The following is a 21,441-nucleotide window of genomic DNA, read 5'->3' on the forward strand; positions in this document are numbered from 1 at the left end:
AAATTCGGCAGCATTAGAAACAAAGAAATCGGCTAAGGCATTTCCACCATGCGTGACACCTTTTTAACCCGAGTCATTTCTGCAGGTCAACAATTCCACCCCCGTCCAGAGGGTGGCGGTGTTAATGCAGTAGGATTGCAATACAGCAGCACCAAGACCAGAAGACTGGAATACAACGTTCATTCTTAACGGCTAACTCTCAACCTCACTCTCAGGCATCTGCTACGACCAGTCATGGGTTTTTTTTATCCTGCAAATCAAAAATGGCAGGAAAATGAACAAAGCAGCCGACCAATCAGAATGCTTTAGCATCACAAGCTCCATCCCAAAGGTTCTGGGTAATCTCAAATGTACGACCCCCTTTCTAGAGTCGTGCTCTGGGGAAAACCTTCACCCCGGAAACAAGGAGAGGATAAACGTTGGCCCTGAAAAAAGGTTCCTGCAGTGGAAACGCACCTAAAGTGTCTACGAAACGTTCCGGTAGAGAGTCGTAGTTTCGCTTTAGATGCCCAAAACATTCAGAGTGAAAATAAATCTCTATAATAGGGATGTAAGAAAATATTGATATGGCAATTTATCGTGATATTTTTTCCAGCAATATTATATCGATATTCAAAAGCCACGTATCGGAAATATCGATATGGCAATACATCGTGATATTTTTTCCTGCGATTATTACATCGATATTCAAAAGCCGTGTATCTAATTCTTGAAAGAATTTACATGCAAACATTTGTGTATTTTCTTTTCGTTTTGAGCAATTCAATCGCCACCCACTAGTTGGCAGCAGTGAGCAACGGGTTTTGTTTCCACATTGAAATGTAAATCCCTCCATCATGGTTCAGATACCTCATGTTAAACATGTTACGTATCAGTTTGGACTGTTTATTGAACATTCTTACAATGAATTCAGTAAAAAAATTTGCTTGTAACGTCTGACTGAATGTATCGTATTATATCGTGATATATCGTATCGCCTCCCCTGTATCGTGCGATATGTATCATATCGCCAGAATTTAAAAACTACACATCCCTGCTCTATAAAACATGTAAATGCATCGAGTTTCATTAAAACTCCAACGAGATGACCCTTAAGATGTTTCCCAGTCACCTAAAAGCTAATGACGGTTTCATCTAAAATGCACCAATAACAGCCAACAAAGCAAAAACTCGATGAAGAAAAATCTTTTGGATTTTTGGAAAACTTACAGATTTGAACTAGGGTTAAAAATTGTAAAGATAATTGTATTCATCTTGATTAACAGTGAGCATTTGGGTGGATTTAGTTTCTTCAGAGATAAAAGATGTAATCGATTTAATCACATCCTCCAACTGCAGGCAGAGTTAGGTAAAAAAAAAACACATCAGGTCAAAGTAGAAACTTCACAAAAGAACCACTGGGATCCAAAATGAACCCAGTTCAATATATTTTCCTCTCCAATTACGGATTTTTAGGTAATAAGCCTCAAAAAGTCATATCCTATCTATCAGTCGGCCAGAAAATTAGCTTTATAATCACAGTGTGGACAGTTTAGTGATTTAATTCTTTAATGCAGTCTTTTATAAAAGTTTTTATATAATAATAATAAGTTTCTGCAGGTGCATTCCCTCTGTGTCAAACTACTCGTGTGATAAAACCTGACTAGAGAGTACGGTCTGATGACAACAGCTCAAACTCTAAATAAACAAAAGCTACAGACAAGCTCGAATATCAAACTATCTTTCATCTCATTTGTCCACCAGAAACTCTCAAGGGGGCTCACGTTTATATTTTCATCCATTTTAAAACCTTTAGAAACAAATCTAAGTAAATAATACCACAAAAGTGTAGAAAAAACACATGAAATGCTAAAAAACCAGGACAAAACTCCGTTCTAATCCAGAACAAGATCTCCTGGTTTAGGTGTGGCAGACAGTGGATCAGATTACAATCAGAGACTACACGGGCCAAATATAAGCAGAGCTTTAGGCTTTCATTGTCTGAGGCTTTAACACGGGGTGCACCATGGGAAAAAAGATAAGGGTCCTACCGACTTCCCCCCAGTGAAACGGGTTGATGCTGCCGGTCGTGCAGTTGTACACCAGGATGTTTTTAGGCCTGTGAGGAGAGGATTTTACCGAGTAAACCGACACGCTAATGCAACTACAGGAGACACTGAAGGCGTTTCCAAACCTGTTAACTCGCTGAGATCCAGAGAACCAGGCTGCAGCCAGAGTGGTGTTGATGACCACATCGACTGGTACCAGGTCAGCCACAGCGTTGTTCGAGGCTCTCATCGTACGCAGGATTCCCTTTCCAGCCTGCAGCGGGAGACAGAGAGAACAACGATGCAACAAGGCTGATCAACATGTCTCACGTATGCAGAGGAATCTGATACTGGAAGACTTTCAAACTGCTGCAGGGAACGAACTTCAGGAAGTGAAACTGAAAATTCACCTGCAGACCAGCATTCTAACAGATCCCGATACTTTCAGAGTAACTCAAAAATGTCCTGAATGGTACTACTACACTACTTACTGCAATGAATATTCCACTGGGCCCGTTGAAGTTGTCAATCCAACCCTGAAACGAGTTAGGAGGGGAAAAGGGAGATCTGAGACAGTTCACTGAACATTTGGGACCCTATTTTAACATCTTAGCCGATTCGGGACTAAAAGCTACAGACGTCCTTTTAGAGAAACCTCCAGAATTTGCTTCAGCCGTTTAAAACATTTTCAAACTTTCTTCTTCTCTGGTGGAAAAGAGAAGGCGGAGCTTTTCTGCTGCCATTCCAGCTGCAGCCGTCATGATGATCGCTGCTCAACTTGAAAGTCCCAGAATTCTACTGGGACAAAACTCGGATGCTCTTTCTGCTTTAAAGTCGGAATAATAATCCCGTGAAGGGAGCCCAACAGCGGATTACTCACGGGGAAGGGCTCTTTCCAGCTGGCTCCAACTATGGAGGGCCTGACGATGGCAACGTTGATGTCTCCAGCCTCCTGCAGCACCAGGTACTCGGCCAAAGCCTTGGTGAAGGTGTACGTGTTGGGACGCTCCCCGATCAGCTGGGGGGTCAGTGTTGACACCATGTCATCGTCCATCCAGCTGAAGCCACAGAAAGACCAGATTCATCCTCAACTTTAAACACCAATAATCAGCAGACCTGACCTCCAACTGGAAACCAGGACAGCAGAAAAGAGCGACTAGAGTTTTTGTGAAAGCTTCTGTCAGCAGACATAAACAAAACTCTGGTTTATAACAGCAGAGGAAAATCTTTCTCTGGTCACAGCTGAGCTAAGCTGACATTTTAGCATTACCTTTATTTAAAGCTTGGTTTATGCTTGACGCATTTACTTTCCGCGCGGTGATGCGGCTCGCGGATGGAACACGCTTCACAACTCGCAGCGTTTATGGTTCATGCGGCTCGTCTCTGCGGTGAGCCAATATTCTCCCAAACCGTAGGGGGCAGCATGGAGCTCTACGGCATGCATCCAACACTACACCATAGTAGAAGTAGAAATTACTGTTGTTTACAACATTGCATTCCAGCATTTTTTAACAGCGTCCTCGTCTTTTCCGACAGAGCGAGCTATTTGCCTCCAAGAATTATTAACAACATGTTGATCACGGTGATCTCTGAGAGCTGAATCGTACAAATGTCTGTATTTACGAACCTCTGCCATACTAGTTCTTGCCGGTCCGCCATGTTCTTCCACGTCCGACCGTCCGCGTGGTTAGAAAATTTCCTAGGTGCGCGGTGTGGAAAGTTTGGGCCGTGCGGAGGCGCGGTGGAGGGGCGTGGTTGTTAAAATGACGCAATTTTGCCGTGCGGAGCTGTGCGAACCTCGCGGACTCGTCAAGCATATACCAAGCTTAACTGACTTTGCACAGCGGACATAATTTGTTCTCAGTTTGACTTTTTATTGTTTTTATTTTATTCGCCATTTATGAAATCAGAATTTCCTTCCAAAGTAAGAAATAAAAGCTTAAAATGTTCTGAATAACACACCTCGATTGATTGGGCTGACACTAACTAAAGTTAAACAAATGAACTAACCAACCAAGTATTATTAAATATTCAAAACGGGTATTAAAATAAATGTAGTTGAACATAATAGAGCATTTATTATGCAGATAGTATTTAGAACAAGAATATACTTTTAAACTAAATTGTGCACCGGACTGCTCGGGGACGTGCCGGACTTTAAATCAGCTTTACTAAGGAGGCAGATAAATAAATTCTAAATAAATATCGGCAAGATTTATCGGTCTACTTCTAGTTGGATACGTTCCGGTGATTGAATTCAAGTGTAATTAGAGCCCACGTGAAAATCTGGATCAAACTTGCATGAAAACGCTCTGCAACTCTTTCAAAATAAAACTTTCACCCTGAGTGTGAAGGCAATAAAAAACATCAGTCTTCAAAACTGTTTTGTTGTTTTAGGACATACCATCTTCTAATAATGCTGCTGATCAACAGACTTGTTCCTACATGCCGCTTTATCCGGTTCTCTGTGTTCCAAGTTCAGAAAGATCAGACAATCCCTCAGAGCAGTCACACTAACCGACTCTGAGGCTCCACTGATCTGCCTCGGTACTACTAAACCGCTGTTTCGTCTGCAGAGGGAAGCACTTCAGAATGTCCTCCTTTATGATTTTAATGTAAAAAAGCTTTCAGAAGACGCATTAAATGTGAGGCTGGTGTTTCCGGATTTCTGAGTACGAGGATAAAATCACAACAGTGTGGTGAGTCGGGCTTACTCCAGCGTGTCAATGAGTTTGCGGTAGTCTACGGGGGGAGGGTAGACCACTTCCTCAATGACTTCTCTGTCACAGTGGGCGTACGCTGTGGAGACGTGAATAAAGATCTCCAAGTGCTTCATCCTGTGGGCCAGAGCCAGCATCTTCTGTGTGGCCAGGACATTCAGCTGCATAGCATCTCTGAGAGGGGGAGGGAGAGAAGTGGTTAGTAAGTAAACTACATGTGATACATACAAACAAACATTTAAAATGTGCACTTAAGAAAATACACTCTAGTGTCCAGTATGGGGTACCACAAGGGTCTGTTTTGGGACTTGAGCTTTTTCTTTTGCACATTAAAGGGACTTTACGGACTTTTGAATTTTTATGCTCGCGATTGCCCCCTCAGGCCAAAAGCGTAACGACAGCTTCAATAGTAGGCTCGTGCACGTGGAAATCATAAAATAAATACACAAGTGACGATAACAATATGACCAATATACAAAGGGCTTGTGAAGACAAACTTCTGGGTGTAATTCTAGATCACGGACATAAATTATGCTACAACACCAGAGTGCTGGGAAAGGCGAGGAAAAGGTCATCGTTCGTTTTCTGTGCTTTATTGTTATTTGAAATACATTTATAAAAATGCCTAAAATAAACACAATTTTACAGCTTCTCTAGAAAAAAAAGTGGAGCTTAATCAGCAGCAGAGTCTTCAGTTCAGCAGAAAAGCAAGGCGTGCCAGGTGTTATGTTTCTCTGTGTACTGCAAACAGCAGGCACAATCTGTCAACACGGCCCTTTCAGCAGAGCCGAGCCAAGAAAACGCTCATAAAATCACAAACACTCCCCAGCTTGATCAGCCATTTACACAAAACCAAGCTCGCGATGTCACGAAGCGTGCACCTGACACAGAGAACACATTACATTTACAGGCAATAAACCCAGAGAGGTGTCCTACTTGAGCGGCTCGTTGAAGCGGATGGTGGCAGCGCAGTGGAAGACTATGTTGACGTTTTCTACCAGGATGCTCTGGTCCTCCTTGCTCAGATCCAGCTCTCGTAATGTGAGGTCACTGTTGACCGCCAAGATCTTCTCTGCAAAGCCCGGCTGCTCAGCCTGCAACTTCTCAAACAGCTAAGAGAGAAATATTAGAGTTATCCTCCTGCTCCAGCACGTCAAGGCCAACTTGGTCAGACAAAGAATGTTTTAGGATTTGAGTTAAAACAGTAAATCACAACTAAAATAAACCAACATAAAAGCAGGTGTAGGAATAGAAAAAGAGTCAAATAAAGTTGCAGAAGGGTCACCAGGAAGTGGTTCTGAATTACCACCTTCCACAGCTCCTTCCTGCTTGAATTTTACAAAGTTGATCATAGAATAAATATTTTTATTTAGGGAAGCTTAGTGTCCATTTTAAATTTCAAATTTTTAACTATTATTAAAATTAGGACAATTATTTTATCATTTAATATTGATCTCAGTGATTGCTGGGTTAGCAGCTTGACCAGTTTCATATTTGACACCACTCTAGAGCCCTCTGCTGACCAAAAGCTGAGCAGGTAGGGAGCCCAAGTCACGCCCATCTACTTTCGGAAGAATGAAAAAATTAACTAATTCGCTGCCAGTCGTTTCTCACAGTTTTTACTGTTTTTTTAAGAGTGACAGAACGTTGCGCGGTAGGATGATGTCGACGCCAAAACAACCAAAACAAAGCGGAGACTCACCTCTTACATCAGGAAGAATCCGCGCGTTTCGAGCGTTATCCGTTCTTTCTTAATCCGTTGTTGAACTGCGATCGGCAGAAGCTTTTCCGGTTCACACCTCACTTTTTTTTTTTTTTTTTTAAACAGCAGTGGCCCAAAACAATCTCCTAACACATGGATGTTCTGCTTCCTGATCACGTGACGTGCGACGTATGTGGATGAAGATCGGCTTTAGAGCCGAAATGATTGTTCTCACGGTGCGGGGGCTCGTCCGACGCCCACACAGTAAAAAAAATGCAAATGACAACTTTTGTCGTCATGAGTTAATGCAAGTCAACCGGGCAAAAAACGTAGTTTTCTAACTTTGCTTGTTATGTGCTACGGATTTAAGTTTATTTATTTGGCAGACACTTTTATCCAAAGCGACGTACAATTTTCAACCTAGGAGGAAACCCAAGCATGCATGGGGAGAACATGCAACTCCACGCAGAAAGACCGCAGCAGAGTTTCGAACGTGCAACCTTCTTGCTGCGGCTACAGTGCAAACAACTGCGCCACCATGCAGCCCACATATTTCACATATGATATCTGTGAATTTATAGATGCATTTTGATACCGAGAACGTGCTTATTTTCCAACGGGGGAAACGCTATTTTAGGTTTTGTGTGAAAATGTCTACAAATGCACTTCATGAAAGAAGTGTCATCGAACCGGACACGTAGAAAAACAGAAGGATGGCTGTAAGTTTAGTGAACTTCAAATCCTTCTTTCAGGAGGAAAGAACCACCATAAATCTGGTCATGTGGTAAGGAGCAGCTACGCTAGGGGAGAGGAGAGTCTGTGGTGATGTCACATATGCGACGTACCAACGTCTGATCTGTAGTCATGCCAATTATGAAGAAGAAAATATCATTTCTATAGCGCCACTCAAGATAAAAATCACGAGGCGCTTCACAAAAACAAAAAATGTAAAAATATAAAAAAGAATTTAGAAAATGTTTAAAAATATATTTAAATTGAGCAAAAAATTGACAATTGTGATTTTAAAAAATTTTAAGAAAGAGAGAGAGTGAACAGGAAAGAGGGAAATCAGTGGATCCTGAGGAAGGTGGAATAGGTGGGGAGAGCAGAATAAAGAGAGTGGTGAAGAAGGTCATACAAAAGCCACTTTGAACAGGTGAGTTTTCAGAACGAACTTTTACAAGCAGATAAATCTGAAAGGGCCGGAAATGATTCAAATAAAATCAAGAAAACAAAACAAAGTGCTTGAAAAGAAAAAAGTAGGTAGATTTATCCCCAATACACATGTTTACCAGTGAAAAGCAATAATATATAAGCATTTAATATTTATACATGTGATAGATTCAGATCACCCCAGAAGTCAGTCCCACATCCAGGGCCGTATCAAGGCGTTTGGGGACGAGGGCAAATATAGGCTTGGAGCCCCCACCACCTCACTCCCTGATCAGTTAATCTAAGATGGCAGCGTGCTGAGAGTACAGATTGTTGTTGCTTTTATTTAATAAACAATCATTTTAAAGCACTGTTATTATATCTGACTGTTTTTAACAGCAACCCTAGCTCAGACACCACATCACCTTCCACATATATGTCATGAGCTCACTGAGCGTCACGTGACCAGATTCATATTGAAGTTGTTTGGGTGAAGTAACTTAAAGTAATGCAAAAGTAGTGTAATGCCTTACATTTTAAAATCAGTAATATTGTAATGTAATCAATTACTTTAAAATGAGGGTAACAAGTAATAAATAATGCATTACAGTTTTGAAGTAACTTGCCCAACACTGCTCATGTTAGTGTTAGCTCGTTGTTGGCGCTAGCTACAGCAGGGATGTTTACGACCGGAAACAAAGAAAGAAACTGCTCACTGTTAAGACGGGCGGACACTGTGCAACTTTTTCACTCGTAGCACTCAGCTTCAGCTCAAACTGTACGACTTCCTCGCAGGGCAGCTCTCACGAGTCAGGCGCTCACACTGTACGACCCAGTTATCGCATGCGACCTGACTGCTCACACTGTACGTCTGGTAGCAACACGTCGGACCTAAAAATATGCTAAAAATAGCAGTTTTTACAAAACACGTCAGACTTTTTTGTCTTGCCTGTTGTCCTTCGGGAGTGCTGCAGGAGGACACACAGGGATTTATGGGGGCTGGATGAGGAAAATGAAATAAAGAAAGAAATCTGTGTTTTGTGATCAGTTTAATTTGACATGAACACGACAAACACGCTTTCTTGACAATCTTTAAGTAAAAAGACGTGTAGAAATAAAAATGAACAACGTGTGTTATTAGGGAAATAGCGGGCGAGCGGTGTTGATGCAGGATTGCGCATGTGCCGTGAGCGGTTCTGATACATTTTGGGTCGCAGCTGCTAGCAGCGCCGCTTCAACAGTGCGATACCCTCACGAGGGACGAGCAAAATATCAAACACGCCAGAAGTCCGTGCGAGCTCACAATTGCTGATCGGTAGCTGGTCACGTGGTGTTAATCGCCTCTCGTAACCCCCTGTACACTACACGACGCTTGGCGCAAAACTCGCCCCGATCTCGTGGAATCTCGCACGAGTGGAAAATCGGCTCAAAAAAGTGAAAAAGTCGCACAGTGTACGCCCGGCTTTACTTTAATAAACTTGCAGTGGTTTCTAGGGGGAATGAATGCCGTGTAAGTCATTCTCTGGGGGCAAAAGCTCCAGTGCAGCTGTTTGAGGATGGAAAACTCAGCTGGAGAGGAAAGTGGCAGAACATGGCAGGATTTGGAGACTTATTTCCTGACATGTGGACATCTCTCCTCTGATTGGCTAACAGCAACACGACTCTACCACTGACCGTTTGCTCTGCAATGTTGATGTTTTATCTCCACAAATAACACAAGCCTGGAGGAGTTTTCAAACCAACAACAGCCGGGTCCATGAATGTTGGCGACAGTGTGATGTAGCTCTGTCAGGCTTTTCTAATCCCAGAGTTTCACCGTCTGTTTTCTATCCGAAGTTAATGCAGGAGATAGGTGTAGGAGACTATTTTCATGATGAGCCTGCAAATGAAGTAGCTTTCCGGAGTTTTCCCCTTTGAGAAATTATGTATGATTTTTCAGAAATCCATAAAAGTGATTATCTTATCATGTACTGTGATATAATGTAAGCAACACGCCTTTATTTTGCTAAGCACGCCCCCTGCCCCACAGAGCTCTGACCAATAGGAAACTGAGCGCCGACCAGAACTAACCAATAGCGTTGGACTACCGCTTACACGCTTCATCTTTAAGGAATACCTCAGCTGATGCAGAGCTGATTAACTTTTCACAGACAAGTAAGTCTTTAAAATATAAATATACAAAAACACAACATGACATGAGAATAATACTCATAAAACTGTGTTTTAGCTCTGTTTGAGGGCTACAGAAGCACATTTATGAACAAGAAACATGAAGTCCCCATCTTAAAAAACGGATCACGAGACCATTTGTGTGATATGCTTTTCAGCCACTAGATGGTGCCATCGGATAAGAGAAATACTCCGGAAAGATGAGGATCAGCACCTCCAAATCTGAGACCATGGTTCTCGACCGGAAAAGGGTGGCTTGCCACCTCCGGGTCGGGGGAGAGGTCCTACCTCAAGTGGAGGAGTTTAAGTATCTCGGGGTCTTGTTCACGAGTGAGGGTAGGAGGGATCGGGAGATCGACAGGCGGATTGGTTCGGCGTCTGCAGTGATGCGGACGCTGAGCCGATCTGTCGTGGGGAAGAGGGAGCTGAGCCAGAAAGCCAGGCTCTCGATTTACCGGTCGATCTACGTCCCAATCCTCACCTATGGTCATGAGCTTTGGGTAATGACCGAAAGAACGAGATCGCGGATACAAGCGGCCGAAATGAGTTTCCTCCGTAGGGTGGCCGGGCTCAGCCTTAGAGATAGGGTGAGGAGCTCGGACATTCGGGAGGGACTCGGAGTAGAACCGCTGCTCCTCCGGATCGAAAGGAGCCAGTTGAGGTGGTTTGGGCATCTGGTCAGGATGCCTCCTGGACGCCTCCCTGGGGAGGTGTTTCGGGCATGTCCTGCCGGCAGAAGGCCCCCGGGTCGACCCAGGACACGTTGGAGAAGTTACATCTCCAATCTGGTCCGGGAACGCCTTGGGGTCCTGCCGGAGGAGCTGGTGGACAAGGCCGGGGAGAGGACGGCCTGGAGCTCCCTAGTTGGGATGCTGCCCCCGCGACCCGGACCCGGATAAGCGGAGGAAGACGAGACGAGAGACTCCGGAAAGAGACCGTTTTACATCCACAAGGTCCAGCTGCTTTCAAACATGTAGGTAAAATTATAACGTACACCCAATAAATAGCTCATGAGGTAATAAAAGTTTACATACCAAAAACACAGCGACATTATTCCATCACCAATAATGGAACATTTCCTACTGCAAGTATAAACAGTGAGTTACTACTCACTTTCACCTTTGTTTATTAGCATGAGAAATATTCTAGACCTTTTACATGAGATATCGTAAACAAACTGGCTCACGCTCGAATCAAGCAACAAAAACAACTTTAATCAGCCAAAAATAGGTTATACATTTAAAAAGAACCTAAATTACAGCCATGGATATTGGCTTTAATTACATTAAAATACAAATAAATAAAAACTAATTCTGCATTCCAGCAAAAACAAAAAAATGAAGTGTGGAATATATTTAATGTTAAACCATTTAAGATCTTTTCTTTCCTCATAAATATAACTGCATAAATCCAGTTTCTACGGTTAACGACAAACCCTCCAGCTGAAAACTCGTCTGAGAACTCTTTACCATGAAACCCTAACAACCATCAGCTCACATCAATAATACCAGTGACCCAGTTCCAGCTATAGATGCTGATGACATCACACTGCCTCCAGCTTCCCAATTCCACTCAATTCAATTCAGTTTATTTATAAAGCGCCAAAACACAACAAGAGTCGTCTCAAGGACCTTCACACAGTAAACATTCCAATACAGGTCAGCTCATTAAGCCAATCAGTAAAAAGTTTCCTATATAAGGAACCCAACAGGTTGTGTCGAGTCACTGACTAGTGTCAGAGTCTTTACAGCAATCCTCATACTAAGCAAGCATTTAGCGACAGTGGAGAGGAAAACTCCCTTTTAACAGGAAGAAACCTCCAGATGACCCTGGCTCAGTATAAGCAGCCATCCTCCACGACTCACTGGGGATAGAGAAGACACACAGACACACACGCACACACACACACACAGGCACCTATGGTTAACAACTTTTTTTGTATTTAGTAGGGGTGTAACGGTTCACGGGGGTTATTTGAACCATTTCACTTTATTTTTTCCGTTAAATAATGGATTTTTCACACATTTGCGTGATTTAAGTGCAGTGGATAAAAGTTCCTCGGCGAGTTTCCACATGGACGATGTATTGAGCGACTCGTGATGGCTGCACGCGCCCGGTCTCTGTTTAAAAAAATATGATCTGCAAATTCTGATCAACGTCTTTCAGAGCGGATCAAACCGGTTGACTGTCGCTGCTACTGAGGAGCCTGTAGAGACTCTGAGCATCGTGTCGCCTCTCGCTCCCTTCTCACAGTGTGCAGGCACACAGCAGCAAACATGTAAACAAACATGTCTGTTGAACCTTTCCGAAGCGGCAACTGATGTTAAGTTTTCATCTTACAACGAAAAACACGGCGCGGAGGACACTCGTTATTTAATACGAGTTTTAAAGAAGAAACTCTGAGGTCACGTCAAACACAACACTCGTCTGTATGAGAGTGAGCTGCGCAAATCATAGACATGAATACGTAGATGCCCCATTGGCTGCTGGAGATTGCAACAGTGTCACTGCCATGTTGGATGGGTCTCCTCACTCTTCAAAGTCAATGCAGAGTGAGTAACTATGCCCCTTTCTGTGCAGCCTACGGTTACAACAACCAGCATACAACTGAAACAGATCACATGGGATTACTAGTGACTTTTCTAGGTTACCTGATAGGATTTTATATTTAATATTTATTTTTATTTAATTATATTTTATTTGTCATACCGTACCTTGTGTTTGATTTTGTGACAAAGCTTGATAAAACATCTTTTTTAGTTGGGTAAGCACCTTCCTCAGTAGAAATGAATGCACTGGGGGCTAATCTATGTAAAATGGCGGTCGGCCACTACGGCAGCGCCAATAGACAGCGCCAGTCCACGGGGCATCTACATATACATGTCTGTGGTGCAAATAACCTGTGAAATAATTAAATACATCATGCTAGATAAGCAGCCCGTGATGATACCTGGTTCTGCTCACTATAGGAGCCGCTTCAGATATTAAATAAATAAATATAATAATAATATGTCGAACATTAATCGAAACGAGCCCTTCAAAACACTGAACCAAGCCGAATACGAGTTGTGCGTACCATTACACCCAAAGTATTTATACTAGTGAATCTATAATTAATTCAACAGGTAAACTAGTAGTAGCACATTCAATGTCAAAGAAAGTCAAATGTTACCAGGAGAGGGAGAATGTTTAAGTGGTTAGCAGCCCATCATCATTCCCATCATGAGACCTCACAGTTCTTCATACTTTAGATTCCCATTACTCCCATTCTTTCCTGGTTCTATTACTGAAACCGAGATGTGTTTTTGTTTTAAAGTAAATCTACTGAATCTAACTCTATAAAGTTTTATTACTGTAGATTTAGAAAATTATGTCGTTCAGTCCAAGTTTTTTGGTTAGGGTTATCAGCTTTATTTTATATACATTAAAATCCAGAATGATGTGAAATCCCAGCTGTTGGATTATAATGGGAAGCATGTTGGATATTTCATGTGCTTCCCATTAAACCACATCTTCACCAACATTTGGTTCTTTGTCTGGAATAGCGTTTTCGAGACAAGAACTATGAGATTATCAGGGCTTTGATTTGAATTCTTATTCGTTTAGCCGAAGATTTTAACCCAAAGCAACATGTTTTAACCCAATATGCATGTTTTTGATATGTGGGAGGTAACCCACACATGCACGGGGAGAACACGCCAACATGCAATCTTCCCATCGTGAGGAATAGTGCCACCATTAAGCTTGATATCAATTAACCTTAGCTTTATTTTGACCATTTTTCATCCCCTCCTTAAAATACAATCATACACTCTCTGTGTGTGTGAGAGGAAGGGATGGGTGATGTTCGAGTGTGCCCAGTTGTGGCCCTTAGCTGCAACACAGTAAAAAAAGTGGCTCTTAGTCTCCGATGGGTTGGCCACCCCTGCGCTACACACTTGCACCCCTCGTTGGGATTGCGCAATTGAAGGGCGCAAGGGTGGAAGTGCGAGTGTTGAGATTGGGCCTCTCCTCGTTGCACAAAAAAACCTTCCTGTGGGCGGGCGTGAGCCAAGATGGGCAAGGCCATGAATGCAAATTCACAGAGTGACATAGATATGTGAGGTGTTTCTAATCCTAGGGTTTCACCGTCTATTTTCTATCAGAAGCTAGTGCAGGATAGGTGTAGGAGACTATTTTATGTTCAGCCTGCATGAAACACCCAGTGACCCCTTAGAATCAGAAATATTAAAAATGGTTTCTCAGTCAACCACACCTTTTAACTCGTTCACTGCCAATGACGACAAAAGTCGTCATTTGCATTTTTTTTTACTGTGTGCGCGTCGGACGAGCCCCCGCACCGTGAGAACAAACATCTCAGCTCTGAAGCCGATCTTCATCCACATACGTCACACGTCACGTGATCAGGAAGCAGAACATCCAGGCGCGAACCGGAAAAGCGTCTGCCGATCACAATTCAACAACGGATTATGAAAGAACGGATAACGCTCGAAACACGCAGATTCTTCCTGATCTAAGAGGTGAGTCTTCGCTTTGTTTTGGTTGTTTTGGCGTCGACATCATCCTAGCGCGCAACGTTCTGCGACTCTTAAACTGTAAAAACGGTGAGAAACGCTGGCAGCGAATGAGTTAATAGCTAAACAGCTTCTAAAAGCGCTTTCGGAAAGTTGGTATCAAACTGAATATTTTAGTTTCTATACTGGCCTTGAAAGAAGAAACAGGCTTGTGAACATGAAGACCTAATTAAAACCGATGAAACCAAACTGAACAAAACTGAACTAAACTCGTTTTGTTTACATAACCGAACAGCAGTTGCAACAGGTCGTCGTCCCCCCCCCCCCGACTAAAGCCAATTCCCACTTCTCACCTTGCAGTTAACCATGTCAGCAACACGGGCCTGAGGGCTCTGCCCAGCCTTTGACCGGACCATCACATAGACGGTTCCGACCTCTGGGCAGGACCTCAGCAGCTTCTCCAGCAGAACCTTGAAAGAGAAACGAGAGGAATGAAAGTTATTGTCGTTCTTCATCTTCAGAAACAATACAAGTTTCACAGATATTGCCCTAAATTATTGAGCGTTAGTTGCCGGGACTCATCCCCGACACGCACTCCTGGTGCTACTGACTGTAAAACTTCTACATTAACAGAGGTAAACCTTTCTCAGGGCCATAAATGCTGGCATCATTGTGATGTAGTTGTACGTCGAATGTCGTCGACGTCGGGTAAAGCAGTTTTCATGATTCGACCAAAATCGACCTGAATGACAGACCTTGAATTATTCTCGTTTTCCTCCAACTACTAACATAAGGTATTTTAAGTAGATTTTCTTAAAACATTGAGTCATAAATAATGAAAGCCTACAGGTAGGAACCAGGTGTTCATATTTTATGCATTTATTTATCCTTTTTAATGCGGACATTCAAACGGGAAGCCAACCGGGTCTGTTGTACGCAAGATGCTCCTAATAAAATAAATTCCTGCAAGATTAAAGTCTAGAAAAACTCATTTTCTATATAAAATTATCTGGTTTGTTAAAAAAAAAAAAACAGATTTGAAGTGAAATAAATAGGATTAGTAACTAAATGCGTAGAAAAATGATGGAAATGCACATTTCTCTGTCTCTATCACTCATCTGGGCAGACATGTGATAAAATTACCTGAACACTGAGTTAACCCCACCCCAGAGATGGCTTTACACACTTAACAAACCAGCGAATTACTTATAGTGAACGTGGCTCTGAGTTGGTGCATCTCCACCCACCAACGTGTCACCGTACTGATACAACCAGTCTAGTAACCGAAAAGCCTCCAGGGCAGCAGAGCCTCATTCCTTTCTTTCTCACGCTTCACGCTAGAGTGATGGGGATTATTAACGTGAAGGACTTCGGAGAAGCTTCTTTCTTCATTCTGGGAGCTTCGTGCCACTGAAAGCACCACGTACCTTCCCCATGAAGCCTGTAGCTCCTGAGATTAGCACTTTCTTTCCTGCGTAATATTCTGGGATGTTCACCATGATGGCTGCAGTCCGGACTCAGCGAGTTCCTTGACGACACTCCACCTAGTGACAAAAAAAAAAGAAAGATAAAAACACCTGAGAGCTGCACTTTTGATTAAAGAGCTGCGAGTGAGCCTGAAATTATTATTGTTTGCAGACCGGCTTTTGTTTCAATTTTACTTAGTTTCTTTTTTTAATCAACCAAAAAGACGAATCATAGTTTTCAAATTAATAAAAAATATAGACCCAAAGATCTGATGGAATCATTAAACTCCAAGGTTTTATTTTATAAATCTTCTGAACTTGTACTCACAAATGGCATTATTATTATTATTGTTAATATTGTTATTGTCGTTACTATATTATTTTTCTTATTATTTACTTTTCTTATTTTTATTATTATTATTATTTACTTTTGTTATTGTTATTATTATTATTATTATTATATTATGTATTTATATTATTTTTATTATGATTTTCATTATGATTTTTATTATTAATTATTATTATTATTGTTATTAAATTTTTATTATTAATTATTATTATTATTTTTCTATTATTATTATTATTATCATTATTATTATTATTATTATTGCTACTGATCTGAATTATTCAGAATGATAATGATGATTATCGTTTGACTTAATTATTTTAAACAAATTTAATAGAAACCCTGGGGTGAACATTTATTTGGGACTGTAAAAGTAAATAAGGAAACTTTAAAATAATCATACATCTATTAGGGTTGGAATTTATAATAATAATAAAAATAGCCAAAGAAGAAAACAGCAGCTGCAGCCAGTCTGGTCGAAGCTAACACGACACTCGTGTCCACTTATCAGTCCGATTATGTTAGTTTTTAAAAAGAAAACATTGTTGAGGTAACAGGTTATCGACTCGGCCAATCATTACCTCGAATGACTTCCTTGTGTAAACTGGTGTTTTACTGAAATGTGGGACAACTTCTCAACCAAAGAGCAAACAACTCCTCCAATCTGAATAATCCCACAGAGATCGGTACATTTAGGAGTTTACTTTGCCAAAAAGAAAAAAGTAAAAGCAAAAAGAAAAAAGTAAAAGGTGTTCAAGTCATTTTAAAGGTTTCAGATCATGCCATTTTAAACCTCTCATTATAAATTATGAAATCTTCAACCAGGATTTTTTTAACTTTTTTTTTTCATTCATTTTTAGGTATGAGTGAAACAAATTTAGACTAAAACATTTAATTTACAAATAATTTATTACATGTCCACCTCAAAATTTGTTAGTTGCCGTCACAGTCGGAAAAGACGAGGACACAGTGAAAGAATGTTGTTAACAGCGATTTCTACTTCTGCTACGGTGTAGTGTTGCACGCATGCCGTAGAGCCTCGTGCCGCCCCCTACAGTCTGGGAGAAGATCGGCTCACGGTGGTCAAGCCGCAGAAGGAACCATAAACGCTGCAAGTTCCAACGCACGTTCCATCCACTCTTCTCATTCCCGCGCGGCATGTACACGCGTCAAGCATAAACCACGCTTTAGTGACCTACTTCCAGAGGAGGTGGGTTTCAGCTCAGAGAGTAGCTTCAGGGGAGGAGCAGAGCCTGACGACGCACTCCGTTTCCATCCTTGTGTTTGTAGGTTTCAGCTCAGAATCTGAAAAACCGCCCCCGAGGCAGGAAACGCAGCCACAAACAAGTTTAGGGGGTATTTTAAATGAGGAAACAATATCACATAAGCTTCAAAAAGTGACTAATGACATGGCCACTTTAAATGCTCATAAGGATTTTTAAATATTCAGCCTAGCTGTGAGATTTTAAATTAGGGCTGAAAAAATAATTAAGAACATTATTGGTCCTTGTTATGAATTGTAAAAATAACTCAGGAGGTTAACAGTACCTGTATTCAAATTCAAGTTTTATTCTGCTTTTCTTCTTTCAGCAAAGGAGAATCAATCCAAATAAAATAGATATAAACTAAATTTATCTCCATTCAACAAGTTCAACGTTTTACCTCCCAATTAAATAAAATACTACCAACTCACTGGAGTCTCTAAACTTGGGCACAAATCCGACTGAACCAGAATGAAGAGTTTTACATCACCCCGTTGTTGCCGTTGGAGCACGTTTCTGACACCCGACTGACCTGTTTTAGGTTTTTATCGAGTTATCGTCGATGTGGTTTACAGTGAAAACAGTTACTGTGCTTTGCATGAAGCCAAACTGGGTGTTGGTAAACATTCAGCAGCACGACAACTGGACAGTGGGTGTGTCCAAGGGGGGTTTAAGAGTTGAACTGGTTTTAGAGCATCGGCAAAAGGCTTGAATGCTCTTAATGAGCATTTCCAAAGAGAGACAATCTAAAGTTGGTGCATTTATCCATTAAAAAAAACGTGGATTTTTATTACATTTCGACTTACTTCGTTCATCATTGCAACTGTGTAATAAAACTTTAACTTGGTGTCTTTCTGACACGTGAAATAAAATAAAACAAGCCTAAATGAAAAAAATCCTACAAGGTTAGTTTGTGGGGGTCCCACACAGCTTCTGTTGCTGGATCAAAAACACCAACTGTAAGAGAACGAGGAGACGTTACGACTGTTTAGTGCTGCTATGACAACAGCTCTATGGCTGTGTGGGCTTTGTGAGTCTCGTGGAACGAGGCGAGGAAAATCTCGATTGATTCCAGCTCGGGCGGACGCCGCGGATGAGCTGTCTGCTGCTTCTCATCATGTGCCAGTTGGCTGAATCCAACTGAGCGCCAAAGTGACCAAGGCCAAGCCACGGAGACGCTTCAATACGCCGCCGACACTCCGAGAGCAGCAGCTCGACAACAAAGATGTTTCTTACAAATAATAGATCATTCTGACAACTGGTTTAACTGGATCCTACAGGTCTACATGCTTAAAAAGCTTCCTAAATCACCTCTACCTCTCCATTTAACCCAAACATGCAGGCTAAGCGTGCTAGTACACAACTACAGTCCAGATCTTATTACATGTTCAACATTCAAACACTGAAAAGTGCAAAGACTAGTACCAGGCCACCATTGTGAATAAACACCCGGTTAAATGACACAAAAAACAATGAAAATGTTAATTCTACACTATTGCATCATTCCTGAGCTTAATTAACCACACAAGTGTCGGTGCTGTGCAAAGCCGGCGTTGAGATGTTGAAATCGCTCACGACGCTTCTGCAGGAGAGAGGAAATTAATGCTTTTCATTTAACAAACATCCAGTGTTGCCAACTGTTTTTGACTGAAAGTAGCTGAAGTTCCCCCCAAAAGTCGCTAGATGTCGCCAGATGACGTCACGTGCTAATTTACATACAACACAATGACGTCATCTGGTTTGAGTCATCTGGTTTGAGTCATGATGTCACCGGTCTTGTAGAGTAAGTCAAATAAAACCCGCGTGACTTTATTAAAAAAATAATTTAATTAATTTTTTTATATTTTATTAAAATAAAATGCGGACGCTGAGCTGATCTGTCATGGTGAAGAGGGAGCTGAGCCAGAAAGCCAGGCTCTCGATTTACCGGTCGATCTACGTCCCAATCCTCACCTATGGTCATGAGCTTTGGGTAATGACCGAAAGAACGAGATCGCGGATACAAGCGGCCAAAATGAGTTTCCTCCGTAGGGTGGCCGGGCTCAGCCTTACCCCTTTTTTCCACCAGAGCCGTCAGCAGCACGTTACTGCAGCAGCACGTCATAGCTGCTGATAGGAACCGCTGTGGTCAACAGAACCTTTTCTACCGGAGCCGTCAGCAGCGCGAGTCGGCCGCGTCTCAGGAGCAGCATGTCGCGGCCCTTACGCGCCGGTTCTATTTTCTGCGCGCGACGCCTCTGAAACGGGTCAAGTTCGACATTTTTGGGGAAAGAAAGACAGGAAATCTGACGCGGAAATGGAGAGAAGCTCCCGAGATTTTCAGAATAAAGAACGTACTGCCTTCCGGTTGCTTTACTTTTAAAAAGGTTACTAACTGTGCGGCCCCGTGAGAAGTTATCACCTAGCTAGCGGTCTCCTTTGTTTTTCAGGTCCGTATTGGCGATTATAAAATGGACAGAACATAAAACACAAACCATGTTGTAGTTTTCTCCTGCTTGTTGTTGTGTTTACTGACGAAGTCACTCGTGTGACTTCGTGCTCGGTCGGTGACAGCTGCTCCCCTGCTGCTACGCATCTCGTGGGAAGGGCCAAGCAGCAGCTTACGCGAGCAAGACGTGCTGCTGCAGTAACGTGCTGCTGACGGCTCCCGTGGAAAGAAGGGGTTAGAGATAGGTTGGGGAGCTCGGACATTCGGGAGGGACTCGGAGTAGAACCGCTGCTCCTCCGGATCGAAAGGAGCCAGTTGAGGTGGTTTGGGCATCTGGTCAGGATGCCTCCTGGACGCCTCCCTGGGGAGGTGTTTCGGGCATGTCCTGCCGGCAGGAGGCCCCCGGGTCGACCCAGGACACGTTGGAGAGGTTACATCTCCAATCTGGTCCGGGAACGCCTTGGGGTCCTGCCGGAGGAGCTGGTGGAGGTGGCCGGGGAGAGGACAGTCTGGAGCTCCCTAGATGGGATGCTGCCACCGCGACCCGGACCCGGATAAGCGGAGGAAGACGACGACGATTAAAATAAAAAAAAACCATAGAATACAAAACAGCAGCCTTTAAAACATCAAGGAAAGATGGCACAAAACAATGGAAGGAATATTTCTATTTTGTCTGAAGAGAATGGAACTCTTAAACACAAAAATATTAAATTGATAGGAATGTATGTATGATTGAAATAAAATGAATTTTCTCTTGTAGTTTAAGTGCCTTGAGATGTATTCTTCTGTTGTGATTCAGTGTTATATATTGACCTAAAAGATATATATATATTTTTTTTTTGTTTGGTTTAGTTGTTTTTAGTACTTTTGTGTAAAAAGAAGCCGGCCGTATTTAGTATTCAGAAACGTTACATGCAAACTGCCAATGACCTGAGGTGTTTGTCTTACAGTATTATTGTTTTTTATAAAAGTTTTAAATGTGCTACGTTATTGAACTCATCATAGAGTTCCAATGTTCCTTGAATGCACCACAAGTGGTGCGAGAAGCCATGTGTGAGTGTGACGCTGCCTTCCAGTGCCAGCCGAGCTCAGCTGCCGAAAAGCGGCAGGATGGCGGAAGGAGCGGTTGCCCTTTATGTAGCTCTGGTGGCTATCTCAAATAATGGACTTGTGAAAACCCACAAAAGGTTTGATTGGCCAATGGGGGTAGCGTGATCATGCTGCACGCACATGCGCAGATTATTTTCTTTCTGATCCTCTGGACGGTAGGGATGGGTACCTTTGACATTTGAATCGATTCGGTACCAATTCCCGGTACCTACGAATCGATACCGGTACTTAACGGTACCAATTTGATACTTTTGAGTGTTTATTATTTTAATTCTCTTTTATAATTAAATATATATTTTTCTCAATATATAACCATATTTGATAAATATCACGATAAATAACATATAACTGTTTTTATTTTAACATTGTCCTTGTAGTTTTATAAGCTGATAATTAAACTGAAGCAAACATCTTTACTGTGAACTAAATTTACTGTGTATCTTCATTCCTTTTGCCGTCCTTTTTCTTTTGATTTTTCCTACTGGGAAGGTAGAATTTCCGAGGAGAAAGCGAACGCACCATTAGCTGACAACAATGGTGGCAAT

The 21,441-nt window shown here is 42.1% G+C and overlaps 1 protein-coding gene and 1 long non-coding RNA gene across 3 annotated transcripts in view; one reads left to right on the forward strand and one right to left on the reverse strand.

The window, feature by feature from the left end:
- LOC107389208 (uncharacterized) overlaps positions 1 to 21,441 on the forward strand; it is a 64,190-nt gene that overhangs the window by 24,032 nt on the left and 18,717 nt on the right. The window lies entirely within an intron of this gene.
- The window catches only part of far1 (fatty acyl CoA reductase 1), a 42,305-nt gene that overhangs the window by 13,777 nt on the left and 7,087 nt on the right, over positions 1 to 21,441 (reverse strand). For both annotated transcript variants that reach the window (XM_015965225.3, XM_015965224.3), the window contains exons 2-9: positions 15,712 to 15,828; positions 14,638 to 14,754; positions 5,684 to 5,859; positions 4,742 to 4,921; positions 2,908 to 3,085; positions 2,519 to 2,563; positions 2,174 to 2,301; positions 2,031 to 2,098 (exon numbers count right to left, since the gene is read on the reverse strand). In XM_015965225.3, coding sequence (XP_015820711.3) covers positions 2,031 to 2,098; positions 2,174 to 2,301; positions 2,519 to 2,563; positions 2,908 to 3,085; positions 4,742 to 4,921; positions 5,684 to 5,859; positions 14,638 to 14,754; positions 15,712 to 15,783 — 964 coding nt within the window. In that variant the 5' untranslated portion in view covers positions 15,784 to 15,828. The remainder of the gene's footprint in view (positions 1 to 2,030; positions 2,099 to 2,173; positions 2,302 to 2,518; positions 2,564 to 2,907; positions 3,086 to 4,741; positions 4,922 to 5,683; positions 5,860 to 14,637; positions 14,755 to 15,711; positions 15,829 to 21,441) is intronic.

The sequence above is a fragment of the Nothobranchius furzeri genome, chromosome 4 (assembly GCF_043380555.1).
Source record: "Nothobranchius furzeri strain GRZ-AD chromosome 4, NfurGRZ-RIMD1, whole genome shotgun sequence".
NCBI lineage: Eukaryota > Metazoa > Chordata > Actinopteri > Cyprinodontiformes > Nothobranchiidae > Nothobranchius > Nothobranchius furzeri.